The sequence below is a fragment of the Prinia subflava genome (assembly GCF_021018805.1).
Source record: "Prinia subflava isolate CZ2003 ecotype Zambia chromosome W unlocalized genomic scaffold, Cam_Psub_1.2 scaffold_37_NEW, whole genome shotgun sequence".
NCBI lineage: Eukaryota > Metazoa > Chordata > Aves > Passeriformes > Cisticolidae > Prinia > Prinia subflava.
Genome location: NW_026960612.1, coordinates 2,341,160 through 2,363,287, shown reverse-complemented (window position 1 = coordinate 2,363,287; position 22,128 = coordinate 2,341,160). Strand labels below are relative to the sequence as shown.

The window sequence follows — 22,128 nt, the reverse complement described above, 5'->3', positions numbered from 1 at the left end:
TATACTTCAATCAGCTGGAAAGGCACACCAGCCCAGTGCTCCCTTGGGCTGCACACACTGCAATCGAGTTACCGGTGACTCATCAGAACACTGCGCTGAGGCTGCTCTTAGCCTCCAGCAAAACAAAGCAGAATAAAACTCTGTCTTACAAGGATCTAAGCGAAACTGCTGGACTTAGGAACATGGCCGATACAAGTTCAAAGTGCTGCTACAGAGTTCTGGATTTTGGTTCTGCAGCTGCTACCTCACACTGGAGTCTTGCTGCCAGTAGGTTCAAGGGCAGCTCTGGCGTGAGCTGTGAGAGCTGGGATTTGCAGATACCAAAAAATGAATCTGTTTGGTAGGAGTCTAAAATGTTATCCAGTAAAAGATGCAGACCTTGAGATAGTGTCATGTTCTAACTAAAGTATGCACAAAGACAATTGAAACAAAATTCTATCTTGATCCAACTGCCTACTGGCAGCCTGAGGGTAACAAGTCTGAACAAGAGAAAAACAAGCAAAGGTAATTAAAAATACCCATGGCTCCTTTTATCAAAGGGAGACATCTTGTCTAAAATCTTTACCCATGCAAGAAGCCTGGGTAAAACCAGACTGGGTAAAAATGCCTATAATTCCACCCTAAATCTGCTTCTTTTTGTGCTTGTAGCAGCGCTCTCTTAAGTGCACATTCATATCTGACGTTATCTCTCTAAAAGTAGGCTGGATAGAAAATTCAGATCCCTGTAGGGTACAATCTGTAAAGCTCTTATGGAGAAGAATGGGTTTTTGTCATTCTCTTTGGTTTAGAAACTTGTTTGTTATGCAATTGGTCAGTGACTGGGAAGTGCTGCATGGTTCCCGGTAGGGGAATATTCATTCAGATATCTGGGCACTCTTGTCAGTACCTTGTCACTCACCTCAAAGTTCTAAAATCATCAAAGACAACTGAAGCGAGAACAGAGCAAAGCTGCAGAGTGATCCACACATTCAAACCTCAAACAAGGGTTGTGTGGGCGTGCCCGAATGAAAACGCACTTTGAGGAACAGGAGCCTTACAGGAAAGAAAACACTGCGCCTGAAATGGGAATTTGAGTACAGTATTGAAAATTTAAACCAAGCGAATACGAGAGGCTCTCACCGTCTCAGGACGATGGTTTTGTACAAGCAGGTGCAGTAACTCGACCACGGTGGCTGAGGTACCACCTCAGGAGCACACATCACACACTTTAACACCTCACTCTTGCACTTTCCCGGCTCCGTCCCTTTCCCCATTCCTGGCGGAGGTGCCCAGGCGGCCGCCGCAGGAACAAAGGGCAACAGGCGCCTGCCCCCAGAAGGCACGGGAGAGGAAGAGAGGGGAAGCCTCAGCTCGGCTGGGTTTGTGGCAGCGTGCAGCCGGTGCCTTGGTCCATGGCGATGTCAGGCTCAGAGCGGCGGCCACCGGGGGGTGCGTGTGCAGAGGGGCCGCGGCGGGTAAGGGCCGGGACGCGCCGCTTGTCGGGTTCCTGCCGGAGCCAGCGCAGAGAAGGAGCAGAGTGGGGATGAAAGGAACAGGGCATATACCTTTATTAATATTCAGCTCTTTATTAAAGTGATCAGCTCATTATTAAAGTCATCAGCAGGATTGCAGAGTCCGATCAGAGTTTTCCACGCTGCTGCAGCCATCCGAAGGAGCAGGTGCTGTCCCAGTTCATCATTCTCCTGGAAACAGTAGATGCCGAGTCCTTGTTCCCATAGGAACAGCTGGGAGTTTTCTCTGATCAACCATCAGAAGGCAGAGCAGTGGCAGTCAGCTCTTTGCCCTGAGGGGAAAACTTTGAGAGTTTCCCGTTGTCTGAATCAGTCAGCTCACCTGGCCAGTTCCCATTTCATTCAGGCTCCTCATAGGTCATGGTGAATCTTCAAACCAGGCCAGGGGGTGCATCCACCTCCCACTCGGCCAGGGCACTATCCAATTCTCCTCTGATGAATCCAGCTTCCTGTCCCGGGGTGCAGTTTCCCCAAAAAACTCTCCCAGGATCCACCAGGGCGGCCCTATCTGCATATACAAATGCATATGCATTTGTCCTGGTAGCAGCAGAGGCACTCCCTCTGAAGGAGGTAGTTACAAAGAACAATAACTAGGCAATCAAGGCTGGAGCCACTCCTTTTCACTTTTTAATGAGGTAGGAAAGTGTTGCCAGGCACCTCCTCTTCAGGGCAGCTTCCTTCCCCATTCAAACTGGCTGGGGTGTGGGGGTTAAACAGGAAAAAACCCCATTCCTCCAAAAGGCTGGGTGACGGCACAAACTGGGAGGAGCGAGGCCGCACTCCCAGAGCTCTCCCAACATGCCAATGAGTGCTCCGTGTTCTCCCCCGGGGGGGACGGAGCTGTCCCGCCACGGGGCTAGGACAGGGACAGCCCAGCCCTTTTTTTTTTTTTTTTGACCGGGAAACTTGTTCATAACAGGGAAGGCCAACGAGGAAATGGATTTGCACTTAAATCCGCCTCATCCTGCCCAGGGGAAAATTCCTCCAGCTCCCCGGCACGGCTGTGGGACAGGGAAGCGGGGAGGGTCCCCGGCGTGTAACAGGAGGGCAGGAGAAATCAGGGCAGCAAAACTTGGGTTCCCAGAGATGCAGCTAGGCTTAAAGGAACTTCCTTTGTGTGCCATTGAAATAAATCCTCCTTTAACCCCTCCGAGGTTCCAGTGCTAGCTCAGGCCTTAGGAGGCTTTGGAGGAATATTTCATGGACAGGATAAAGGACTCCAAAAGAGGCTCTGACCCCCAGCTTCAGTTCAAGAGGTTTATTTCGGGTGGTGTCTGGAGGGAAAGAGGGCATGTGCAGAGGAAGAGGGTCTTTTCTTAGCTCCTGCCAGGGAGGGGCAGTTTGGGACACAGCCAATAGGGTCAGAAAGGGGAGGAAGGGTTAAACTACATGGTTACAAGCTCTAGGGGTCCCTGAGGGGGGAGAAACCATTCCCACAGGGGAATGTAACAAACAGGATGAAGTATGGTATGGGGAGTTAAAGGAAACACTCATAATGGCTCCAGTGTTGAGTCTTCCTGATATAAGGAAACAGTTCCAGTTGTTTGTAGATGTTAGCAATCATACCATGTATGGGGTGTGTCGAAGTCCAGGACATCCCTCTGGCCACCCTGGAGGGTTTGGAGACTGGACAGGGGGGTCTGGGATCTGTACAAGGGGGTCAGCCAGCCTCACACAGAGCCCAGGAGGACACTGCTTATGATCCCTGGCCATGGGAGTGAATGCCCACATTGTATGAAGAATCACAAGCCAAGAGAATTCAAAATAAGTAGTAGCTAGTTAATCACAGAGTGTGAATGTAGAATCTAGGATTTTTAGTATATGGGTTTGAAGAGGCAAGATGGAGGAATTGGGGAGTGGCCCCTGTCCTCCTTGTTCTTGTTCTTTTCCCCCATTTTCTGCTGAGTTGTATCACAAAGATTGGTTTAGAGTAGAAATGACATGTTAACATAGGTAGTAAGTATTGGTAAGATTTTGTAAATAAAAAGTACATTGTGGATGGTGGTTGGGTCAGGGAGACCATACATAAAGTTCGGGACCCTCTGATCCACCCAATCTGCCATGTGTCCTGCTCTGCTGGGGACGCCTTGCAGAGCTGAGAAAGAACTAAGATAATGGAAGAATAAACAACCTTGGAGGCACAGACTGGCAGACTCAGTTTGTCTTCTTTTGCTCTGGCGTGGGACCTTTTGGGCAAGAAAAACTTGAAAACCTTACTACCTCAGGGAACAGCAACCCCGAGGAGAATCTCAGGGAAAAGCAACCCTTAGAGGGGTGCTAACACAGGATTGGGCCAGAACCAGGAAACTGATGGGGTATGTATTGAAGCTCTTAGACCCCGTGAGCCGAGGCTGGCCCACCTGCTTGCAGGTGATAGTCGCGGTGGCGCTGTTGGTGGAAGAAACCAAGAAAGTCACTTTCGGGGCACCCTTGGTGGTGTACACTCCTCACAGTGTAAGGAGTATTTTGCAACAGAAGGCAGATAAGTGGCTCACAGATGCTAGACTGTTGAAATACGAGGCTATATTGATTAATTTGGCCAATTTGGATTTACAGACAGCCGCTGCCCAAAATCCCACACAGTTCCTGTTTGGTGAGGAGTCAGGGGAATGCAGTCATGATTGTGCAGAGGTTGTAGAACTGCAGACAAAAATAAGACCGGATTTGGAAGAGGAGAAACTAGAGGAAAAAGAGAAATGGTTCGTGGATGGATCAGCAAGGGTTATAGAAGGGAAAAGGAAGTCAGGATATGCGATAGTGGATGGGAAGTCAGGAGAGGTGATAGAATCAGGACCTCTGAGTGCCAGTTGGTCAGCATGTGCCTTTGAGTTATATGCAGTTTTACAGGTGCTTAGGAGATTGAAGGGAAGGAAAGGGACAGTTTTTACCTACTCCAAATATGCATTCGGAGTGGTACATATATTTGGGAAAATTTGGGAAGAACAACGTTAGTACTCGAGGGAGAGTGTTGATCCATGAAGAATTAATAAGACAAATTCTGGAAGCAATAAGGGAACCTGAGGCCATTTCTATTGTACATGTGAAGGGGCATCAAGCAGGTATGCAGTTTTGAATCCGGGGAAATAATCTGGCAGATAGAGAGGCTAAGAAGGCAGCACTCCTAGTAATAAATACCCCAGAAATTAGGGAAGATAGTACCCAGGAATACCTCTCCCATCCTTCCCCCCAGGAGATTGAAGGATACAAGAAAATAGAAGGCAGGTGGGAGGAATGGAAATGGAAATTGCCTGATGGAAGACAGCTCTTATCTAGGGATTATACGAGAAAAATCCTAAACAGCCTCCACCAGCAGACCCACTGGGGAGCACAGGCCCTCGCAGAGCAGTTTTTAAAATTCTTTGCATGCAAAGGGATTTATGAGCTAGCGAAACAGGAGGTACAGGGATGTATGATATGGCAAAGGGTTAATCAAACCAGATCTCGTCGGACTCAGTTAGGGGGTTGACCTCTGACATATCACCCATTTGGAAGGATTCAGGTAGATTTTACCAAACTACCCAAGGTAGGGAGGTATAAATTCCTGCTAGTAATAGTAGATCAGCTAACACATTGGGTAGAAGCCTTTCCTAGCTCCAGGGCTACGGCTCAAACAGTATCAAGAATATTGTTAGAGGAAATCATCCTTGTTACAGCATAATAGACCACATAGACTCAGATCAGGGGACTCACTTTACATCAAAAATTATTGGGCAATTGGCAGATGCCTTAGGGATCCACTGGGACTATCACATGCCATGGCACCCCCAAAGCTCAGGGCGAGTGGAACGAATGAACCAGACACTAAAAGAACAGTTATCTAAATTAATGCTAGAAACTAGGATGTCTTGGGTTAAGTGCCTTCCTTTAGCTCTGCTGAACATAAGAACAATGCCCCATTCTGAAAGTGGATTATCACCTTTTGAAATGCTATACGGAATACCATATGAGCACGGGATGTCAGTCAGGCACCCCAGGCTAGAAGACGGTCAAATTCAGCCGTATCTGATAGTAATAAATAAGAACTTACAGGAGCTAAGAAAAAAGGGAATAATAATGCAGTGCACCCCCTTGGGGTTTGCCATACATAAAATACAACCAGGAGACGAGGTGTTGGTTAAAACCTGGAAAGAGGCCTCCCTAACTTGACATTGGGAAGGTCCCTTTCTCGTCCTTCTAACCACAGACACAGCAGTTCAAACAGCTGAAAAAGGCTGGACACATGCATCTCAGGTGAAGAGGATCGAAAGACGAGAAGAGGAGCCTGAGTGGAAAGTAGCCTCCTCCCCAGGAGACCTGAAGATAAAACTTTGCCGGCGCAATAAATGACTGATGAGAATACGATAAGTTGCTTTAAACCAGAATGTCCATGTTACCCGTGTATTCATTTTAAGTGCATTTATTGTCATGAGATTTGGGTTGTACATTGTCAAGGGAGATATAGACCAAGGGGTCTGTGCATGAAGTGTTTGGAAACGGCACAAAATCTGACTGATCGTATCTTAGTGCTCGCCACAAACTTGGGTTTACTGGAGTTAGATTGCTACAAGTGGCTTATCTTATTTCAAAAGGGGGTAAGAGGACAATTGGACGAAGGGCACAAGTCCGAGCAATTGAGTGCCGAAGGACTAATAAGGTACCCTGTAACACCGATCCAGTAAAGTTATCTAGGTGGGGTGCCTTTAAGAGAAGGTTCGTGGCTCGATCTAACTATGGAACCCTGGAAGAATACCCTTGCTGCCATGAAGATGGATTCCCTCTCCGCCGGTTAGCAACCTGGTGCGTAGGCAGAGGAGTACACCTGTCAGAGTCTAGGACATCCCTCTGGCCACCCTGGAGGGTTTGGAGATCGGACAGGGGGGTCTGGGATCTGTACAAGGGGGTCAGCCAGCCTCACACAGAGCCCAGGAGGACATTGCCTCTGATCCCTGTCCATGGGAGTGAATGCCCACATTGTATGAAGAATCACAAGCTGAGAGAATTTAAAATAAGTAGTATTTAGTTTATCATAGAATGTAAATGTAGAATGAAAGAACTGAGAGATAATGAAGAATAAACAACCTTGGAAACATGCACTGGTGGACTCAGCTTGTTGTCTCTGGCTCTGGCGTGAAACACTTAGGGCAAAGAGAAGACGAAAAACCTTATTACCTCGGGGAACAGCAACCCCGAGGAGAATCTCAGGGAACAGCAACCCTGAGATACACCCATGGGGAATCCTAGCAATCCTGAGCCTAGTCGTGTGCCAGATGGTTGGCCTGCCCCTGGAGAATCAGCTCAGCACTGAGGGGCAGTGTCTCGATAACAAATGCGAACCATGCTTTAAGACTGTCCTGAAGGGGCAGACAGTAGCTAAGACCATGGCCCAGTATAATTGCCAGAATGACGACGTGAAGGGGTACTGTACATACAATGGCACTTGGTTTGGAATGTGTCAGTTGGAGGGGAAAAGAGTCTGTCAAGACCCAAGAACGATGCCTGAGAACGAACAGCCAGGTTTGCTACCTAAGCAGGGAAGAAATGTAATCTATGTAAGACACAAGCGGGATGTTGAAGGGGCACATACTATCCCTATTTGTGACCGGTGCAACCATACAGTGTGGATTGGGGGCAGAAAGGAATCCACGTTTGTAGCATATTTCCAAATAAATAAGTTATGTTATGATAAGAAACAGTTAGGAATGTGTGTAATGAACGGGAAAACTTATTGATTAGGGAAAAATCTTAAATATAATAAGCTCTTGCCCAAAAATGAGCCAATAATGCTAGATCTCCTAAGGGATGATGATGAGAGAATTTGCTTGAAATTAGAAGAGACCTTTTGTTTTTCGAGAAATGAGGAAGGGATGGACCCAGAGAGTAAAATAAAACAGGCGGCTCGAGAATTAAAGAGACAGGAGTCAGAGGCCAGAAGGAAAGGAATAGAACAAGAAAGGCTAAAAACGCTGAGTGAACAGTATGAACAGCTAGAGAAACAGTACAGGGATTGGGGACTACCTGCCTCAAACAAAAATGTATTCATCGATTTGATGCAAGAAATTGCAACCGATTTGGGGCTTTCTAATTGTTGGATCTGTGGAGGACTGAAGTCCGTGGAAAAATGGCCTTGGAAGGGTGAGAGTTTGACTCCAGAGCAGCTTCTCAAATGGGATAATACACAGGTATCAAAAACAATGCCACGACCTGAGGGATGGATTTTGGATCAGAGAATAATTGGAACTCGCTGCATTAGCAGGGAGGGGGGAGAATTTACAGAAGTAGTGGGGTATACTCCCTGCATATCCACTTTGGCTGTAAATTCTAAAAACAAAACCAAGACCTGGCAACCCGAACCTCCTATGGGATATTGGAGCAGAAAAAAAGAAAAATTGTGAGTGAATTGATCAAGTCCTGTTATGTTGGCACAAAGGCTCTGGAGTAAACCCTTACCAATCCTTGGAGAATATGAGGGATTACTGGGAGGAGCCAGGGACTGTAAATATTGAATGGAAAGTCCCTGGCAGAATATACTGGATATGTGGGAAGAAAGCTTACAGTGAGTTACCATGTAGGTGGAAAGGCTCCTGTACTTTAGGAATGATTCAGCCCTCCTTCTTCACTCTGCCTAGGTCTGAGAGTAGTATGTTAGGAGCACCACTGTATGAAGCCCTGAACAGGGAGAAAAGGGAATTAAAAAGGGAACTCCCGAATGCAGGGGGGAACCAGAAATGGGGGAACGAGGATTGGACCGCGGAAAGGATAACAGAGTACTATGGCCCTGCTACCTGGGCCCAGGATGGAAGCTGGGGATACCGGACCCAAATCTATCTGATAAACAGACTAATAAGATTACAGGCAGTGGTGGAAATCATATCAAATCAAACCTCTGACGCACTCAAGTTATTAGCTAAACAGCATTCTCAGATGTGGGCTTTTGTGTATCAGAACCAAATTGCATTAGACTATCTCTTGGCTGAAGAAGAAGTCTGTGGAAAATTTAACAAATCCAAATGTTGTGTAGAGATTGATGACTACGGAGAAACTATAAAGGATCTAGCAGCAGAAATTAAGAAAGTAGCACATGTTCCAGTTCAAAAGTGGAATTCCATACTTCAGGCCTCATGGTGGGACCAACTGTTCAGAGAGGGGGCATGGTGGAAGAAGGTAGGCTTCTTTATATTATGCTCCATAGCAGGGATAATATTTTTGCCCTGCCTGATACCATGCTTCATCCACCTAATACGTTTGGTAGTACAAGGCATGCAAATAGCAGCACTGCTCATAGACCAGGAAATGGCCAGAGGGAAAGTGGGCCAAGATCCTAAGGCACCTAAGATAATGAAGTTAAAGAAAGGAGAAACAAAAAGTAAAGCGGCAGAGGTGCTAGCGAAGTTTGAAGCACGGGCGAAAGAGGAAAGGGACAACTATGAAGGATATCATACAGCAGCATGGGATGACCATAAGGATGATTTTTGAACCAGAAATAAAATTACTTTGACAAGGGAAGTACCTAAGAATTATCTCATGGCAACATCACATACACTAGAATACTGCAGGTATAAGAGTAGCCCTAGTAAATGTTTGACAAACAATGGATTGATTTCATGCGGACAGACAGGGGATAAGGGATAATAGAAACGTCCGGGGGAATAAAAGAACACGAATTAATGTTCCTCACAGAGAGCAGTGCAAGCAGGGCATTTCTTTCAGCATGAGCTGCAGGAGTTAAAACATGCAAGTCAAGAGGAAGCAAAAGAGCTGGCAACCTTTAGGTTTTACCACATGCAAAATCACTTCAGAATTACAAATCTTAAACTCTAGCAAAATGAACTGCAGCCTTTGGGGAACAAAATGATATGTAATAAGAATGCCTGTCTAAAGAATACAATATAATATGCTTCAATTAGTTTGAAAAACTGCCTATGCTGCTAAGCCCTTTTCTCTTTGGCACATAGCCTTCTGTCTGGATTTCTAACACATTCTTGTCAAAGCAGCAATCCCAGGACATCCCAGGCAGCTAGAGTTTGTCTAAAAACTAACCACTTTAAATACAGAAAGACCCACCTAACACAAATCTCAATTTTACAAAATGCAGAATTTGTATAAGCATCACTCCGAAAGGCAAAGCAGCTAATGACAGCTATAGGAAGAGTTGTAGTTCTCATTTAAAAGTGGAGCTGAGAAGCTAATGATTAAGGATACAGCTCCTTTGGACAGCAATCCGTGCTGTAATCCCGTAATCCTGAAAAAAATTACAGCAAATTAGCAATTATGGCTCATTTATCCCCACAGCTGTGTATTTATTAGTCGAAAATACAGCATACATACATACTGTGCATTCACACACCTGCCCATCAACATTTGAGTAACTTGCAGTATGTGATGACCAAGTGCACATCCTACAACCTTGTGTGGCCACTGAAGTACCACTTCCAGCTTTATGAGTGGAAACTCCAGTCAAGGCCCCAAAAGGCACATAGGCAGACTGATTTCCATCACCAAACACAGCATGAAACAAGCTGCAGAGACCATAAAAAGTATTGTATATTAATTTATTCCAAAAATTTCCATTTATTAAATAAACTGAATCTTGTATTAAGCACTTTTCCCAATTAGATTTTTCCTCGACATTACATCTCTCTGCTTCACCTATTTGGTGTAAGAATTTAATTCCCAATGCATGTAACTGTTGTTCCATCCCACAAAGTAACAGACACAATCATTTTTTTGCTCTTTCTTATTGTGACAGTGCGGCCAAAGTAAGAGCTTTTCCTCCTCCACCTCCTCCTTCTCCTTTCATTTTGGTGTCTCTTCTTAAAGCTTTATCAGCTTTCAGTCTTGATTTAGAGCCTTGGAAAAGCACGAAGCTTGTCTGCAAAGCAGTACCCTGGAGAAGTTAGAGGTGGCAAACTGAATAGGTAGGGTCAGTGTGAAAAGAACAGGGCATATGCCTTTATTAATATTCAGCTCTTTATTAAAGTGATCAGCTCATTATTAAAGTCATCAGCAGGATTGCAGAGTCCCATCGGAGTTTTTCACACTGCTGCAGCCATCCGAAGGAGCGGGTGCTGTCCCAGTTCATCATTCCACTGCAAGCAGTAGATGCCGAGTCCTTGTTCCCATAGGAATGGCTAGGAGTTCTCTCTGGTGAACCATCAGAAGACAGAGCGGATGAGCAGTCTGCTGCAGAGGTGCAGAGTCAGCTCTTTACCCTCAGGAATACCTTAGAGAGTTCACCGTTTTCTGTCTGAGTCACTTGAGCGGGCCCGCTCCCATTCCATTCAGACTCTTAATAGATTATGGCGAGTCTTCAAACCAGGCCAGGGGGTGTGTCCACTCTTTGCTCAGCCAGGGCACCACGTGGATCTTTTCACTGTGTCCAGTCTTCCATTTTGGGGTGCCTTTCATCCCCAAAGAACTCTCTCCCAGCGTGCTGTGTGTTCGTCTTATTTGCATATGCCCTCCTCAAGTAGGCAGCATGGGGCGGGGGAAACTAGGTAAACTCGGATTACAGTAGGCACAGCTAGGACAATCACTTTGCTTTTAACATGCTAATGTAGAAATGCAGGACCGGCGGGGTGGCTGCTGCTCAGCCCTGCCAGGGATGGGGGTTGCCTGCCTCCTCGGGGACAGGGGCTGCGACATCAGCCACAGCTCTCAGCCGGCCAGCGGGGCCGCCGCTTCCCAGGGGCAGCAGCCTCACCCCAGCTTATGGGGTTCTCTGCAAAAGAGGAAAAACCCCCATTTTTCTAAAAAGCAGGGAGACAGCACAAATTGGGAGGAGGGTGGGGTTGCATTCTGAGCTCAGAGCTCTTTTAATATGCTAATGGGTGCTCTGTGCTTTCCTCTGGGGGATGGGGGGACTGTCTCGCTATGGAGCTTAGAACAGAGATAGCCCAGCCCCTCCCGACCAGGAAATTTGTTCATAACAAGTGTGTGCTGAATGACAGTGTAAACCCTCTCAGCGAGGTGCAAGGTGTTTTCAGTATGCCCCACTAAAACCTCAGAAGATTAAGGAGGCTAAGTCAACATTTATCTTAAATTTCCTTCTTAGATGTCCTCATATACAGGCATAGAAAGCAAAGAAGGGCTATTCGCATTAAGGGATGTGAGGCAAATTAATGCAATGGAATTTTGTAATAGGCTTTTTGAATAGTTTGAGAAAAAAAATATTGGGAAAAAGTAGAAAGTTCATTTCGTACAACTCAACTCCACCCACTGCCACAGGTTTCGAGACATGGGTTGTGGAAGCTGCTCAGTAACAAGCACCAGATCGCCTTGGACTTCCTTCTGGGATGTCACCACACACCCCAGCAACTTCCTTGCTATGGCAGGGCCCCGGACACAGGGATGGGATTTTGTCATGTTCCATCACAGCAATATTTCCAAGCATACACATGGCATATCTCTATTGTTAAGAACATTAAAAAAAGGATTAAACTGCCTCCTCTCCCAGAAATTAGGAGTCGCTCAGGACTCTTAATATCACATTGTCCTACACGTCAACAATTCTTTAAATTCACTCTGCGTTCATGTTTGTCTTTATTGTTCCTAATCACAGAATCTCTGGGACTTCTGAAAGCCTGGAGAAGCTCAGAGGCAGGTGGACTTCAGCACTTCACTTACAGGGCATCAACAGCACCACGACAGCCCACAAGCGAAATTTTTTTTTTGCACACGCGTTTTACTCATCGCTGTTTATAGAGCAGCCCGTGAGTCACCGCGCCCCTTGGTCATGGTGAGTCTTCAAACCAGGTCAGGGGGTGCATCCACTTCATGCTCGCCCAGGGCACTATCTAATTCTCCTCTGACGCCTCTAGCTTCTTGTTTTGGGGTCAGTCTCCCTAAAAAAACCCTCCCAGGATCCACCGGGGTGGTTTTATTTGCATATACACATGCATATGCATTTGCCCTGGTCACAGCCAAGGTATCCTTGCTGAATGAGGTAGTTACAAAGGACAATAGGGCTATCTAGGCATGGGCAGCTTCTTTTCACATTTTAATTAGGTAGGAAAAAGTTGCCAGGCAACTTTCCTTCAGGGCAGCTTCCCTCCCTACTCAAACTGGCTTGGGTGTGGGGGAGGTACCTCTAGCCAGGAGGGGGGTCAGTTGCTTTTTGAGGGGCAGCAGCCTCCCCCAGTTATGGGGGTTCTCTGCAAGACGGAAAACCCCCCATTCCTCCAAAAGGCTGGGTGAAGACACACACTGGGAGGAGGGGGGCTGCACTCCCAGAGCTCTTTTAACATGCCAATGCGTGCTCTGCACTTTCCCTGGGGGGACGGGGCGACCATCCCATCACGGGGCCAGGACAGGGGCAGTTCAGCCCCTCCCATCCGGGAAACTTGTTCATAACATATATATATATCAAAATAGCCATTAGTGCCTCTTACCAGAACACCTGGCTGCTCTGTCACTGAATATTACCTTTTTTTTTTTTTTTTTTGAGGAACGGGACTATCACTGCTCCTGGGTTTCAGTGAAATAAACACATTCAGGTACCACAGAAATGAACAGAAAATCAAAGGAAGACGCTGTTGTAAGTTAGTCAGTTTACGTGAGAGTTTTGTTTACAGCAGTGGAGCAATTAACAAGGCTTCACATTTTCCTGTTTAGTAATTTGTTGGGTATCACCTCCATGCCCACAAACACAGGTTTTCATGTTCAGTACAAACTACCAAAGCACATCAGACCCTCACACTCCATCAGAAACATGAGGAAGCTTTGTTGCATTCCTATGCTTTCTTCACCCTTGATGATATTCCTCCAAAGCAATGCTGCACAAAACAAAACCTTCCCTGATGATGAGAAAAGGATCTTAGAAAATGGGCTGTTGTAGAGGTAAAAGTGCCACTGTAATGGAATGTAACTGGATTTCTTAGAGATCGCAGGCATGATGTGCTGTGGAATGAGATTTGAGCTATTCTAAACTGGGCCTCAGATTTGGGCCTGCTAGGCCTCAGATTTGGGCCCGTGTAGAAGTAGATAAACTTGTGGCGCAGTTAGAAATTAGGTTAAGGCGTGTGCATAGACTGGATGGGACAGTTAGAGTAGAATCACAGTAGCTGCCTTAAACTGAAATAGTTTACATACTTGTTCACACTGAATGCCAATTAAAATGCACCTGCAATTGTAAATTATTTCACACTGTATAAAACCAGCCATTTTGAGAATAAAGAGGAGAACGTATGATCTGACCATATTGGTTGTACCGTGCGTTGCTCTTTTCCAGCTTCCATGTAGTTAATAGAGACCCTGGATTCAATGGAAAACCTCCGCAACTGTACACTTGATGGCTCAAGGGGACTAAATAAGACCCTACTTGTGTTCATCTTCTGAGCTTCGGAATGTAAACCTCCAGCAGCTTAGACCTTAGGTCATGTAGACATTCACTCACATTTCAGGGTCACTGTGATCTATTAAAATGAATGTGATCCCAGGAAACCATAGAAGAGCAGTTCCACTGTTAGTAGGCAGTGACTCCCAAAGGCAACAAATCCTGTTGCCCCCAGTTCAGGGAGCTACAGAACATTTGGAATCTTTCAGAAAGAAGGAAAAATTATACTTTTCTCCACAGGTAATTATATTGCAAAACCATCCATTAGAAAAAATTACTCAGTCTAAGGTCAACAATACTCAGTTACTCTGATAAGCAAAAATGCTGACAGGGTTTTATATATCCAGCTGATCTCTAAATACGTAAGGTAGAGATGCATCTCAGGGTAGGACAATTTACACATGAGGGATTTCTCATGTATCACCACGACCGTTGGATACCAGTCACTCTTAAAGGAGACCGGATGCTGGAGAAGGTGGATGGGCAGCACTGCTTGATGATCCAGTTGCAGCCTGACAGTGCTGGAGCAGCTGACAGACCCCTCATGCACTGCTTTTCCCAAGGCTGCCTTCCTCCTGCAGAATCGATCCAGCCGCACTCCTGGAGATGCCAGAGTCCACGTTGCACAGGCAGTTTCCACTCTTCCTCCAGGAACTTAAAAAGTTTCAAAACATGTTTGGAAGGCTGAAAGATTTCATGGTTGCTCTCCAAGAATAAATTACACTTTTACGTACATGGTTTTGGTAATTACAAATAATAGCTTAGATGAGGGAAAAGGCAAAACTTGCAAACTCAAATGGCTTTTTATTTTGAATGAACATACAAGACATTGTGAAATACAGCCAGATTGTAAGAAATGCCTAAACATCATCATCTGGATAGGAAAGCACCAATCTTTCACAAGCTCTGCACATGCTCAGTAAGCTGGATGAGGACATCAGCAAAGATACCAGTGATCCCAGTTTTACTTCTGGCATCTCCTAAGCTCTACTTCAGATAATGAAGGCATCATATTCTGTTGCCAAAAAGAAAAGAGCAGAAAGAATTCCTTAGCTAGAGATGACTGCTATGTATTTTATTCCTTTTTTTCCCCTTCAGCATTAGGTCATCAGGTAATTTTTAGTAGTATTTTGTATTCATAGAAGCTGAGACTTAAAGCCTGCAGAACTTTTTGAAAACGTATCTACAGAAGTTATTAACAGAAGAAAGTATTTTCCTAAATATTACTTTCCCCACCCAAATGATGATCTAACATTAATTTTTTAATTTTTAAAACATATTTTCAAACAATATGAGAATAACATATCCTGTGGCTAGCAGATTACCAACATGGCTAATTATCACCAACTCTTTCTCATACTTGAGGATTCTTATACCAATAAACACTTTAATCAATAATCCCCCAAGGCCTCAGTGTCTTGCAAGTGAAGACTTTATACTCACATCAATAAAAGAAGTATTATACTGCCTGCTAATCAAACAGTACTTCCTTCCAACACTCTTGACCTTTGTAAAATTGACACTTTTCCTTTAATGGTAGCATGATTAAGGGTTTAATTGGAGATCTGTATTTGATGATGCCTCTATGGTAGGGTTCTCTTAACATCTGAAAAAAAATCAAATAAAAGCCTCAAACATAGCTTTAATAAATATAAACCAAAAAATCATAAAGGTAATCAGGTGCAAGAAAATGAAATTTTCATCCTTTCTCATTTTCAAAAAAACAAAACAAAACAAAAAAACCCACAACAACAACAACAAAAAAATCCCCAACCATTAATAGGTTGTGAAATACTTCCAGTTCTGCCACCTCCCCTATTTATCTTCTGTAGAAGTGTGCATGGACTAAAATCCTGTGCATGATAGGATGATAGGCAGCTCCTTTTGCTAAGGTCTGCCAAAGGAAAGTAAGAAGAAACACTGTGTAATATTTATTTTTTCCTAATTATCAAAACTGTAAAGGAAAAGACATCAAAGGCCCTGCAAGTGGACTGAAGCATAAAATGATGAAAGATCTATTATGTAGTTATTTGAATTGTCATTGTTGTTGTCATTATCTTTTACATGACACTAATCATGTGAGAATTCTCTTGATACACTACAAAAAGTGGAGTGTATAAAGATTTTTCCATGGACAGGAATCATCAGTATCTTGTGAGGGAAATGTTCTCAAAAGAGACTTCAATCTCAGTTATTTGCAAAAGTCATAACTCCCACTTTTCCAGATTCCTGAATTTAAATATAATGTAACATCAGTTTAAGTAAAGACATGCAAGACTGCTGGAAAGTTTGGGGTTTTTTTTAATTCTAGAGGCTGAGAGGTAAAGAAATTACATCAATAAATCATTACAGTTTGCCCATTTGCTTTAAAATTCCCAACACAAGTCTACCAAATTTCCTGGTATGCTAAAAATCAGAAGTACCTGTGATTCTAATTATATTCTACCTCTTTTATGAAGATCTGAGATGCAATAGGGTATGTAAAACCCTCTCATACTTTTTTAGAACTCAATAATCTACCAGAAAATACCACATAAAATTTTAACATGTATTAAAATATGAAAAAACTGCTTTTAAACAAAATATCATTTAAGTAATTTTTACATAGTAACAGACACATATTTGGAGTATTGCATAAATTCATTGCCAGCTAAGCCTCAGACCTCCCTGTTTCCTGCACTGGCTACTGATTTTCTGCAGGATTACATCCTGCCTGCAGAGACAAATACAGTCCAAAACTTCTAACTGCAGAAGTCAGTGACTGAGGCTGTAATTACTTCCTCATTTACCCATTTGTGTCCCATACGTTGAAACTTCATAATAAAATTCTTAAAATCTACTTGATGTGAAAAAACTTGACTCAACATTTAAAATTATTAAGAGTTCTTGACACTCAGGATTACTAACAACTGATTTTGGCTTTTTACAAACACCAGCCATGACAAAACTCTCTTTTCAGTATCTGACAAAATTTACAGAAAGCCAAGACAAAATTACCTACCCCAGTCATCTTTCCTTCACTGCCATGAGAAGCTCTACACCAAGATAATTAAATAGGTTTATTTCTAATAAGTTTAAGAACAAAATAAAGAATTGAGTTCAGTAACACTTCTCAGGGAGCTGCAGCATGCATCCTACCATTGCAAGAGCTTCCCTGGCTCTATTTTCTCCCACAAGAACTTCCATACTACTTCCTTGGTAAAAGAGGTACAAGATGTTGCAGGTAGAACAAAGACATGAAAGTGATCCTCACTGTCAGTATTTAAAATACTGAACATTTGAACTAATCACCCAAAGACTTATTTTGCTGGGGCTGGGAAACATCTTCCCTGGGAAATCTTAAATTTCTAATGAAACAGACATGATTTATATTATGCAGTGTGGAAGACACTTAGGGAAAAGTTCAATTCCTAGAATGGCTAAAGAGTTACTTTGGACAGTTCAGCACTTTAAGCAGATATGAAAGTATGTCTTTTATCTTTTCTCCCAAACCTTACTTAAGTAGGCAACGAGCTTGTTGAGCTTCACACTACTTCCCTTGGTGGGATTAATCTTTAATCTGTGTCTTCTGCTACAGTAGCGTGATCCAAGCCATTGTAAGAGAGACTGTCTTTTAGATCACAGAATCACAGAATGCTTAGAGTTGGAAGGGACCAGGGCTTCCAACCTCCCTGCTCAAGCAGGGTCATCCTAGAGCACATAGCACAGGATTGCATCCAGAGGGTTCTTGACTATCTCCAGTGAGGGAGACTCCATAGCCTCTCAGGGGAATCTGTTCCAGTGCCTAGTCACCTGCACAGTAAAAAAGTTCTTTCTCATGTTTAAGTGGAACTTCCTGTGGATCAGTTTCTGCCCGTTGCCTCGTGTCCTGTTGCTTGGCATCACTGAGCAGAGCATGGCTCCCTCCCCTTGACACCCTCCCTCCAGATGCTTATAAACACTGAGGTCCCCTCTCTGTTGTCTCCCCTCGAGGCTGAACAGGCCCAGTTCCCTCAGCCTTTTCTCGTAAGAGATGCTCCAGTCCCCTCATCACCCTTGTGGCCTCTGCTGGACCCACTCCAGGAGCTCCATGTCCGTCTTGTGCTGAGGAGCCTAGAGCTGGACACAGCACTCCAGATGTGGCTCACCAGGGCTGAGCAGAGGGGCAGGATCACCTCCCTCAACCTGTGGCAATGCTCTTCCTAATGCACCCTAGGATGCCAATGGCCTTTTTGGCCACAAGGGCACACTGCTGGCTCATGGATAGTTTGTTGTCCACCAAGACCCCCAGGTCCTTCAAAGAGAAATACTCTTGCCATGCCTACAGATAGTCTACTGATCAAAAGACTAAAATCAGTACCCTGAATCCTGAGATGTTTCAAATTCAAGATATTTCCATGAGACTGTCTTTTTAAAATTTAAACCAAAGATCAATCAGAATGGAGATGTGCTCTATAATTAATAAAAAAATATATTCTCTGTGCTGTGTAATAATTTTACTGAACAAATAGCTCTCAAGACATACTTTTCATAATTTTTATATACAAAAACTATACTAGAAGAATAAAGGTTTAAGAAATGATTTTACAGAATATGTTGCAATTACTTGTGGCATAATGTGCTGCCAGATATCAATATCAAACTCACAAATCAGAAACATCTTCATGAAGCATTTAAAATGTTAACATGCTCTTCTCATCTTCGCAAATACAAATGATTTTTAAGATGCCCCACTCTTCAGCAGCACTTAGTTTTCACCCAATGCATATTACTTTACAAACAAGCACTGAAATCCTGAAGGTCTGATTTCGGGACAACATTCAGCATTGCCTCAGATGTTTATTACATGATAAATTAATTTACTAAATGGAAAGTTTCTGTTATGTAATTCTTTGGGTAACTTAAACACATTTAGTTAAGGACAACACACAAATATAAGGTATCTCCAAACAAAGAGTTTGTGCTAACATGCAGAGTAACACTACTTGTGCAATTTAACTGTTGTAGCTTTTAAAGCATTTGCAAACCATAGCTAGTACATTTTCTCCTTGACTATTTGATTCAGGGGCTATAGCAGTTAAAATACAATGTTAGCATTTTCAAGGCTACATTAAAATGTAATCATACTAATCATCATTTACTTTTTTGTACCTAATTGTTCCATTGTAGTCACATTTCATTAAACCAAACGGATAAACAAAGTTCAGGAAACTAAGCATGATTGATTGTGCTTTATGAATTAATTCTAATATGTCTCTAAGAAAAAAGGCCAAAGAAAACCATCCCTACTTAACCAAACTGAAAAAAATCTGTCATAAATCTATCAAAAAGCCCAAACCCTTGAGTTACCATTAGTAAGATCAAAGTTTCTGAAATATGCAAGTGTGATTACATTTTGAATTTTGTCATTTTAAAGTCTTTACTTTCACTGATGTAATTAATTTTTACATCCCTTCTTGTTTTTCTTTAGATCACAGCAGAATTCAAATCTTCAAGTGTGATTACTCACGCTTACTCTAAATGACAGACAACACAAGTTACCAAAACCTGGACCAAGACTACAGTAGCTACAAAACGCAAAACAAGGTTAACAGATATGCCTTCATTAGGATAATACATAAGAAGGGATTTAGGAACTCTATATCAAAACTCATTTCAGATTATGTGGTGTTTTCTCCTCCCTTCCACAGGTCTGTGAAATAAGGTGGTAAACATGTTTTCTTCAATATTCAGTTCAGTAAGAGTTTAGCTGGAAAATAATTGTAGTTGCATAAATATAAAACCACATAATAAAGCAAAATATTTTAATTAGTAATCCAATCATAAATAAATTCACCTAAAATTAACAGAAGCAGCAGCTGTATTCCTTCTACATTGATACTTTTTTATCATGTTTTAATAGTCAACTTCATTGTCTAGCCTGGGACAAAACAATTCATCATCATCAAGCACTCAACAATTCTGCACAATGAGCTAGGTCTTTTTTTAGTTACATTTTTTACATTTTCTTTACAAATGTAATACCTTTGTACATCATATATTTTATTTCTACAATTGATTTAGTTTACTGAAACTCTACAACTTTCACAGGCAATTTGCTGAAGTCTTTAGCAAATATGAACCATTCCTTTTAAAAAGAAATTCATATAAACAACTGACATATATCACTGCCCTTTGACATCCCTGTTAAGGATTTGGATCTGGAAGGGCTACTATAACAAATATAAGAAAAAAGTCTTTACCTAATTGTACATTTTGTTAAGAAATATCATCCCACATAGCTACATAAATCCACCAGCTTGCAATAAACAGAGCACCATACCGCTGCACAACTGGAAACGTATACAAACCAATTTTTAAGTTTACTAGTGAAACAGCTTCATCACTCGTAGCACTTTTAGACTGAAGGAAATCTGCAAAATTCTTTTGGAAATGTATACTCCTTTAGCTGTAAAGCTTCCAAAACAGTGCTGGTCACTGTATATTGTGAAGTACAAGCATCCACTTCTGTAATATCCCATATGCTTCTCTTGGCCCATGCTTCTGTCTGAAGTCAGACTTTTTCCTCTATCTATTCCTTGGTCACTTACAAATCTGCTGTTGAATATTAAGTAGGAATTCATAATATGAGAAAGCTGCTTCTGTCCGATCCTCAATTAAATGCTGGAAAAAATCTGTTTTGGCAGGGTTCTCATCTCTGAAAAAAGAAGGAAGGTATTAAGCAAAATCAAACTTTGAGCAAAAAAATCCACTGCAAATTCAGAGGAATAAGTTCTAATAAATTGCTTACTGTCATTTGGAATATAAATTCAGTCCAAATATATTACAATGGCAAATAATCCAAAGTCTAGAAAAAACCTTGAAGTTTGCAATACACTATCAAACAACAGCATCTTTTTAAGTATATAAAATGGTAGAAAAGCAGGTGAAATACAGCACTTAAATTATCTTGTATAAACACAAAAAAGGAAATGTAAAAATTCTTTTGTTTTTGAAGCTAACAAATATGTTGCTGGCAATGAAAAAATGCAAAAATTACATCTCTACTTACATGTAATCTCAACCTCAATCCCTTCCACAGAGTTTCTTACTTAGCAAAAGAATAGAAAAGGTAAACACGACAAAGACCTAATATCCAAAATTATTGCCCCCATAAAAATTCGCTGGGACACAGTCCTCTGTTTCGGTGTTGTGCAGCATGCAGCAAAGCTCTCCTACTTATTACAGTCTCTCAGAAATTCTTGCAACTCAAGCAGCAGCCACAATGCCAACAGCTCAAGACCTTCAGTCCTATATCTCAGTATCATTTCTCTGAGCAAGTCATCATACTCTCTTAAAAAGTGATCTCCTGTCCAGCTCAGTAAAATGAATACTCTACAGGTGAAATGTAATCTCAAGTATAATAATTTTATAGAATTTAAACCTCCTTAAGCAAGTCATAGCTTGAAAAGGCTTCAGAACTTGGCTCATCTATCATAGATCAGCTGCTGTCCTGTAAATCTCACTAACAAATACATACAATTATTGAACCATCTCAAGGTTACTAACTTTCTTTGAATCTTTTTTATATACATATGAAATTATAAAAGCTATACCAGAAATTAACCTGGTTAACACCATTGATCATAAGGACATCCACTAGTATATTCCTAATATAAAAATATGCAACTAATTCCTACCAATAAAACTATGAGCAACTGAATTTGCACTAGATTCAAAATAATCTTTGTCACTAGACAGTTTTATCAACAGCTCTATATCAGCTGGGAAGGTGATGTTATTCAGTTTCTTCCAAGACAGATAAACTCACTTTTCATCAGCCTTAATTAGAAACTGTACATACAAGTTGCTACTAACAACTTAGTACATAACAGCAATACTTACTTTATTACTTGAAGAACTGGACTTAAAGGTCTACTATCTCTAAGCCAAGATATAAAAGATCGTGTTCTTTCTGAAGATGGTGCATCCACCTCAGGAAGCTGTGTCTGGTTGAAGATAATTGAAAGAAACCATCACCTTTTATCATTGAAACTACTTTAAAAAAACAGATCCTGAAAGTCGTAACATAACTCAAGCCACAATTTCTGTTAAGAAATTACCAACCATGGATTTACATACACAGATGTTTTCCTTCAGCTTAAAGGACAATACTTCATAATATTGTGGTGCACTGCTATCTAGGAAGGAGTACATCTTTAACTTAAACTGCATTTTAAGTGCAAAAGATTTTAGACAGCAAGGTCATCTTTTAAAAATGCTGCTTTTGCAGTCTTCTTGTCTGTATATTCTGTCAGTCAAGTTTCTACATGTTGCATTTTGCATCAC

General features: G+C 42.3%; 2 protein-coding genes across 7 annotated transcripts in view; one reads left to right on the top strand and one right to left on the bottom strand.

Moving 5' to 3' along the window:
• LOC134565187 (group XIIA secretory phospholipase A2-like) overlaps positions 1–12,315 on the top strand; it is a 29,503-nt gene extending 17,188 nt beyond the window's left edge. The window contains exon 4 of the mRNA XM_063424654.1: positions 12,049–12,315. Coding sequence (XP_063280724.1) covers positions 12,049–12,191 — 143 coding nt within the window. The 3' untranslated portion in view covers positions 12,192–12,315. The remainder of the gene's footprint in view (positions 1–12,048) is intronic.
• A 1,751-nt stretch (positions 12,316–14,066) lies between these two features.
• Positions 14,067–22,128, bottom strand: part of LOC134565186 (protein transport protein Sec24B-like) — a 65,877-nt gene continuing 57,815 nt past the window's right edge. The window contains exons 23-26 of one of the 6 annotated variants that reach the window (XR_010083803.1): positions 21,685–21,788; positions 20,391–20,497; positions 15,265–15,427; positions 14,490–14,836 (exon numbers count right to left, since the gene is read on the bottom strand). Coding sequence is in view for 5 of the 6 variants with exons in the window: in XM_063424652.1 (XP_063280722.1) it covers positions 15,405–15,427; positions 20,391–20,497; positions 21,685–21,788 (234 nt within the window). In the remaining variant the exon portion in view is untranslated. Of the gene's footprint in view, positions 15,428–19,590; positions 20,498–21,684; positions 21,789–22,128 lie in introns of those variants that run through there. The other 5 variants (XM_063424652.1, XM_063424649.1, XM_063424653.1 and 2 more) reach the window with 5 other exon arrangements.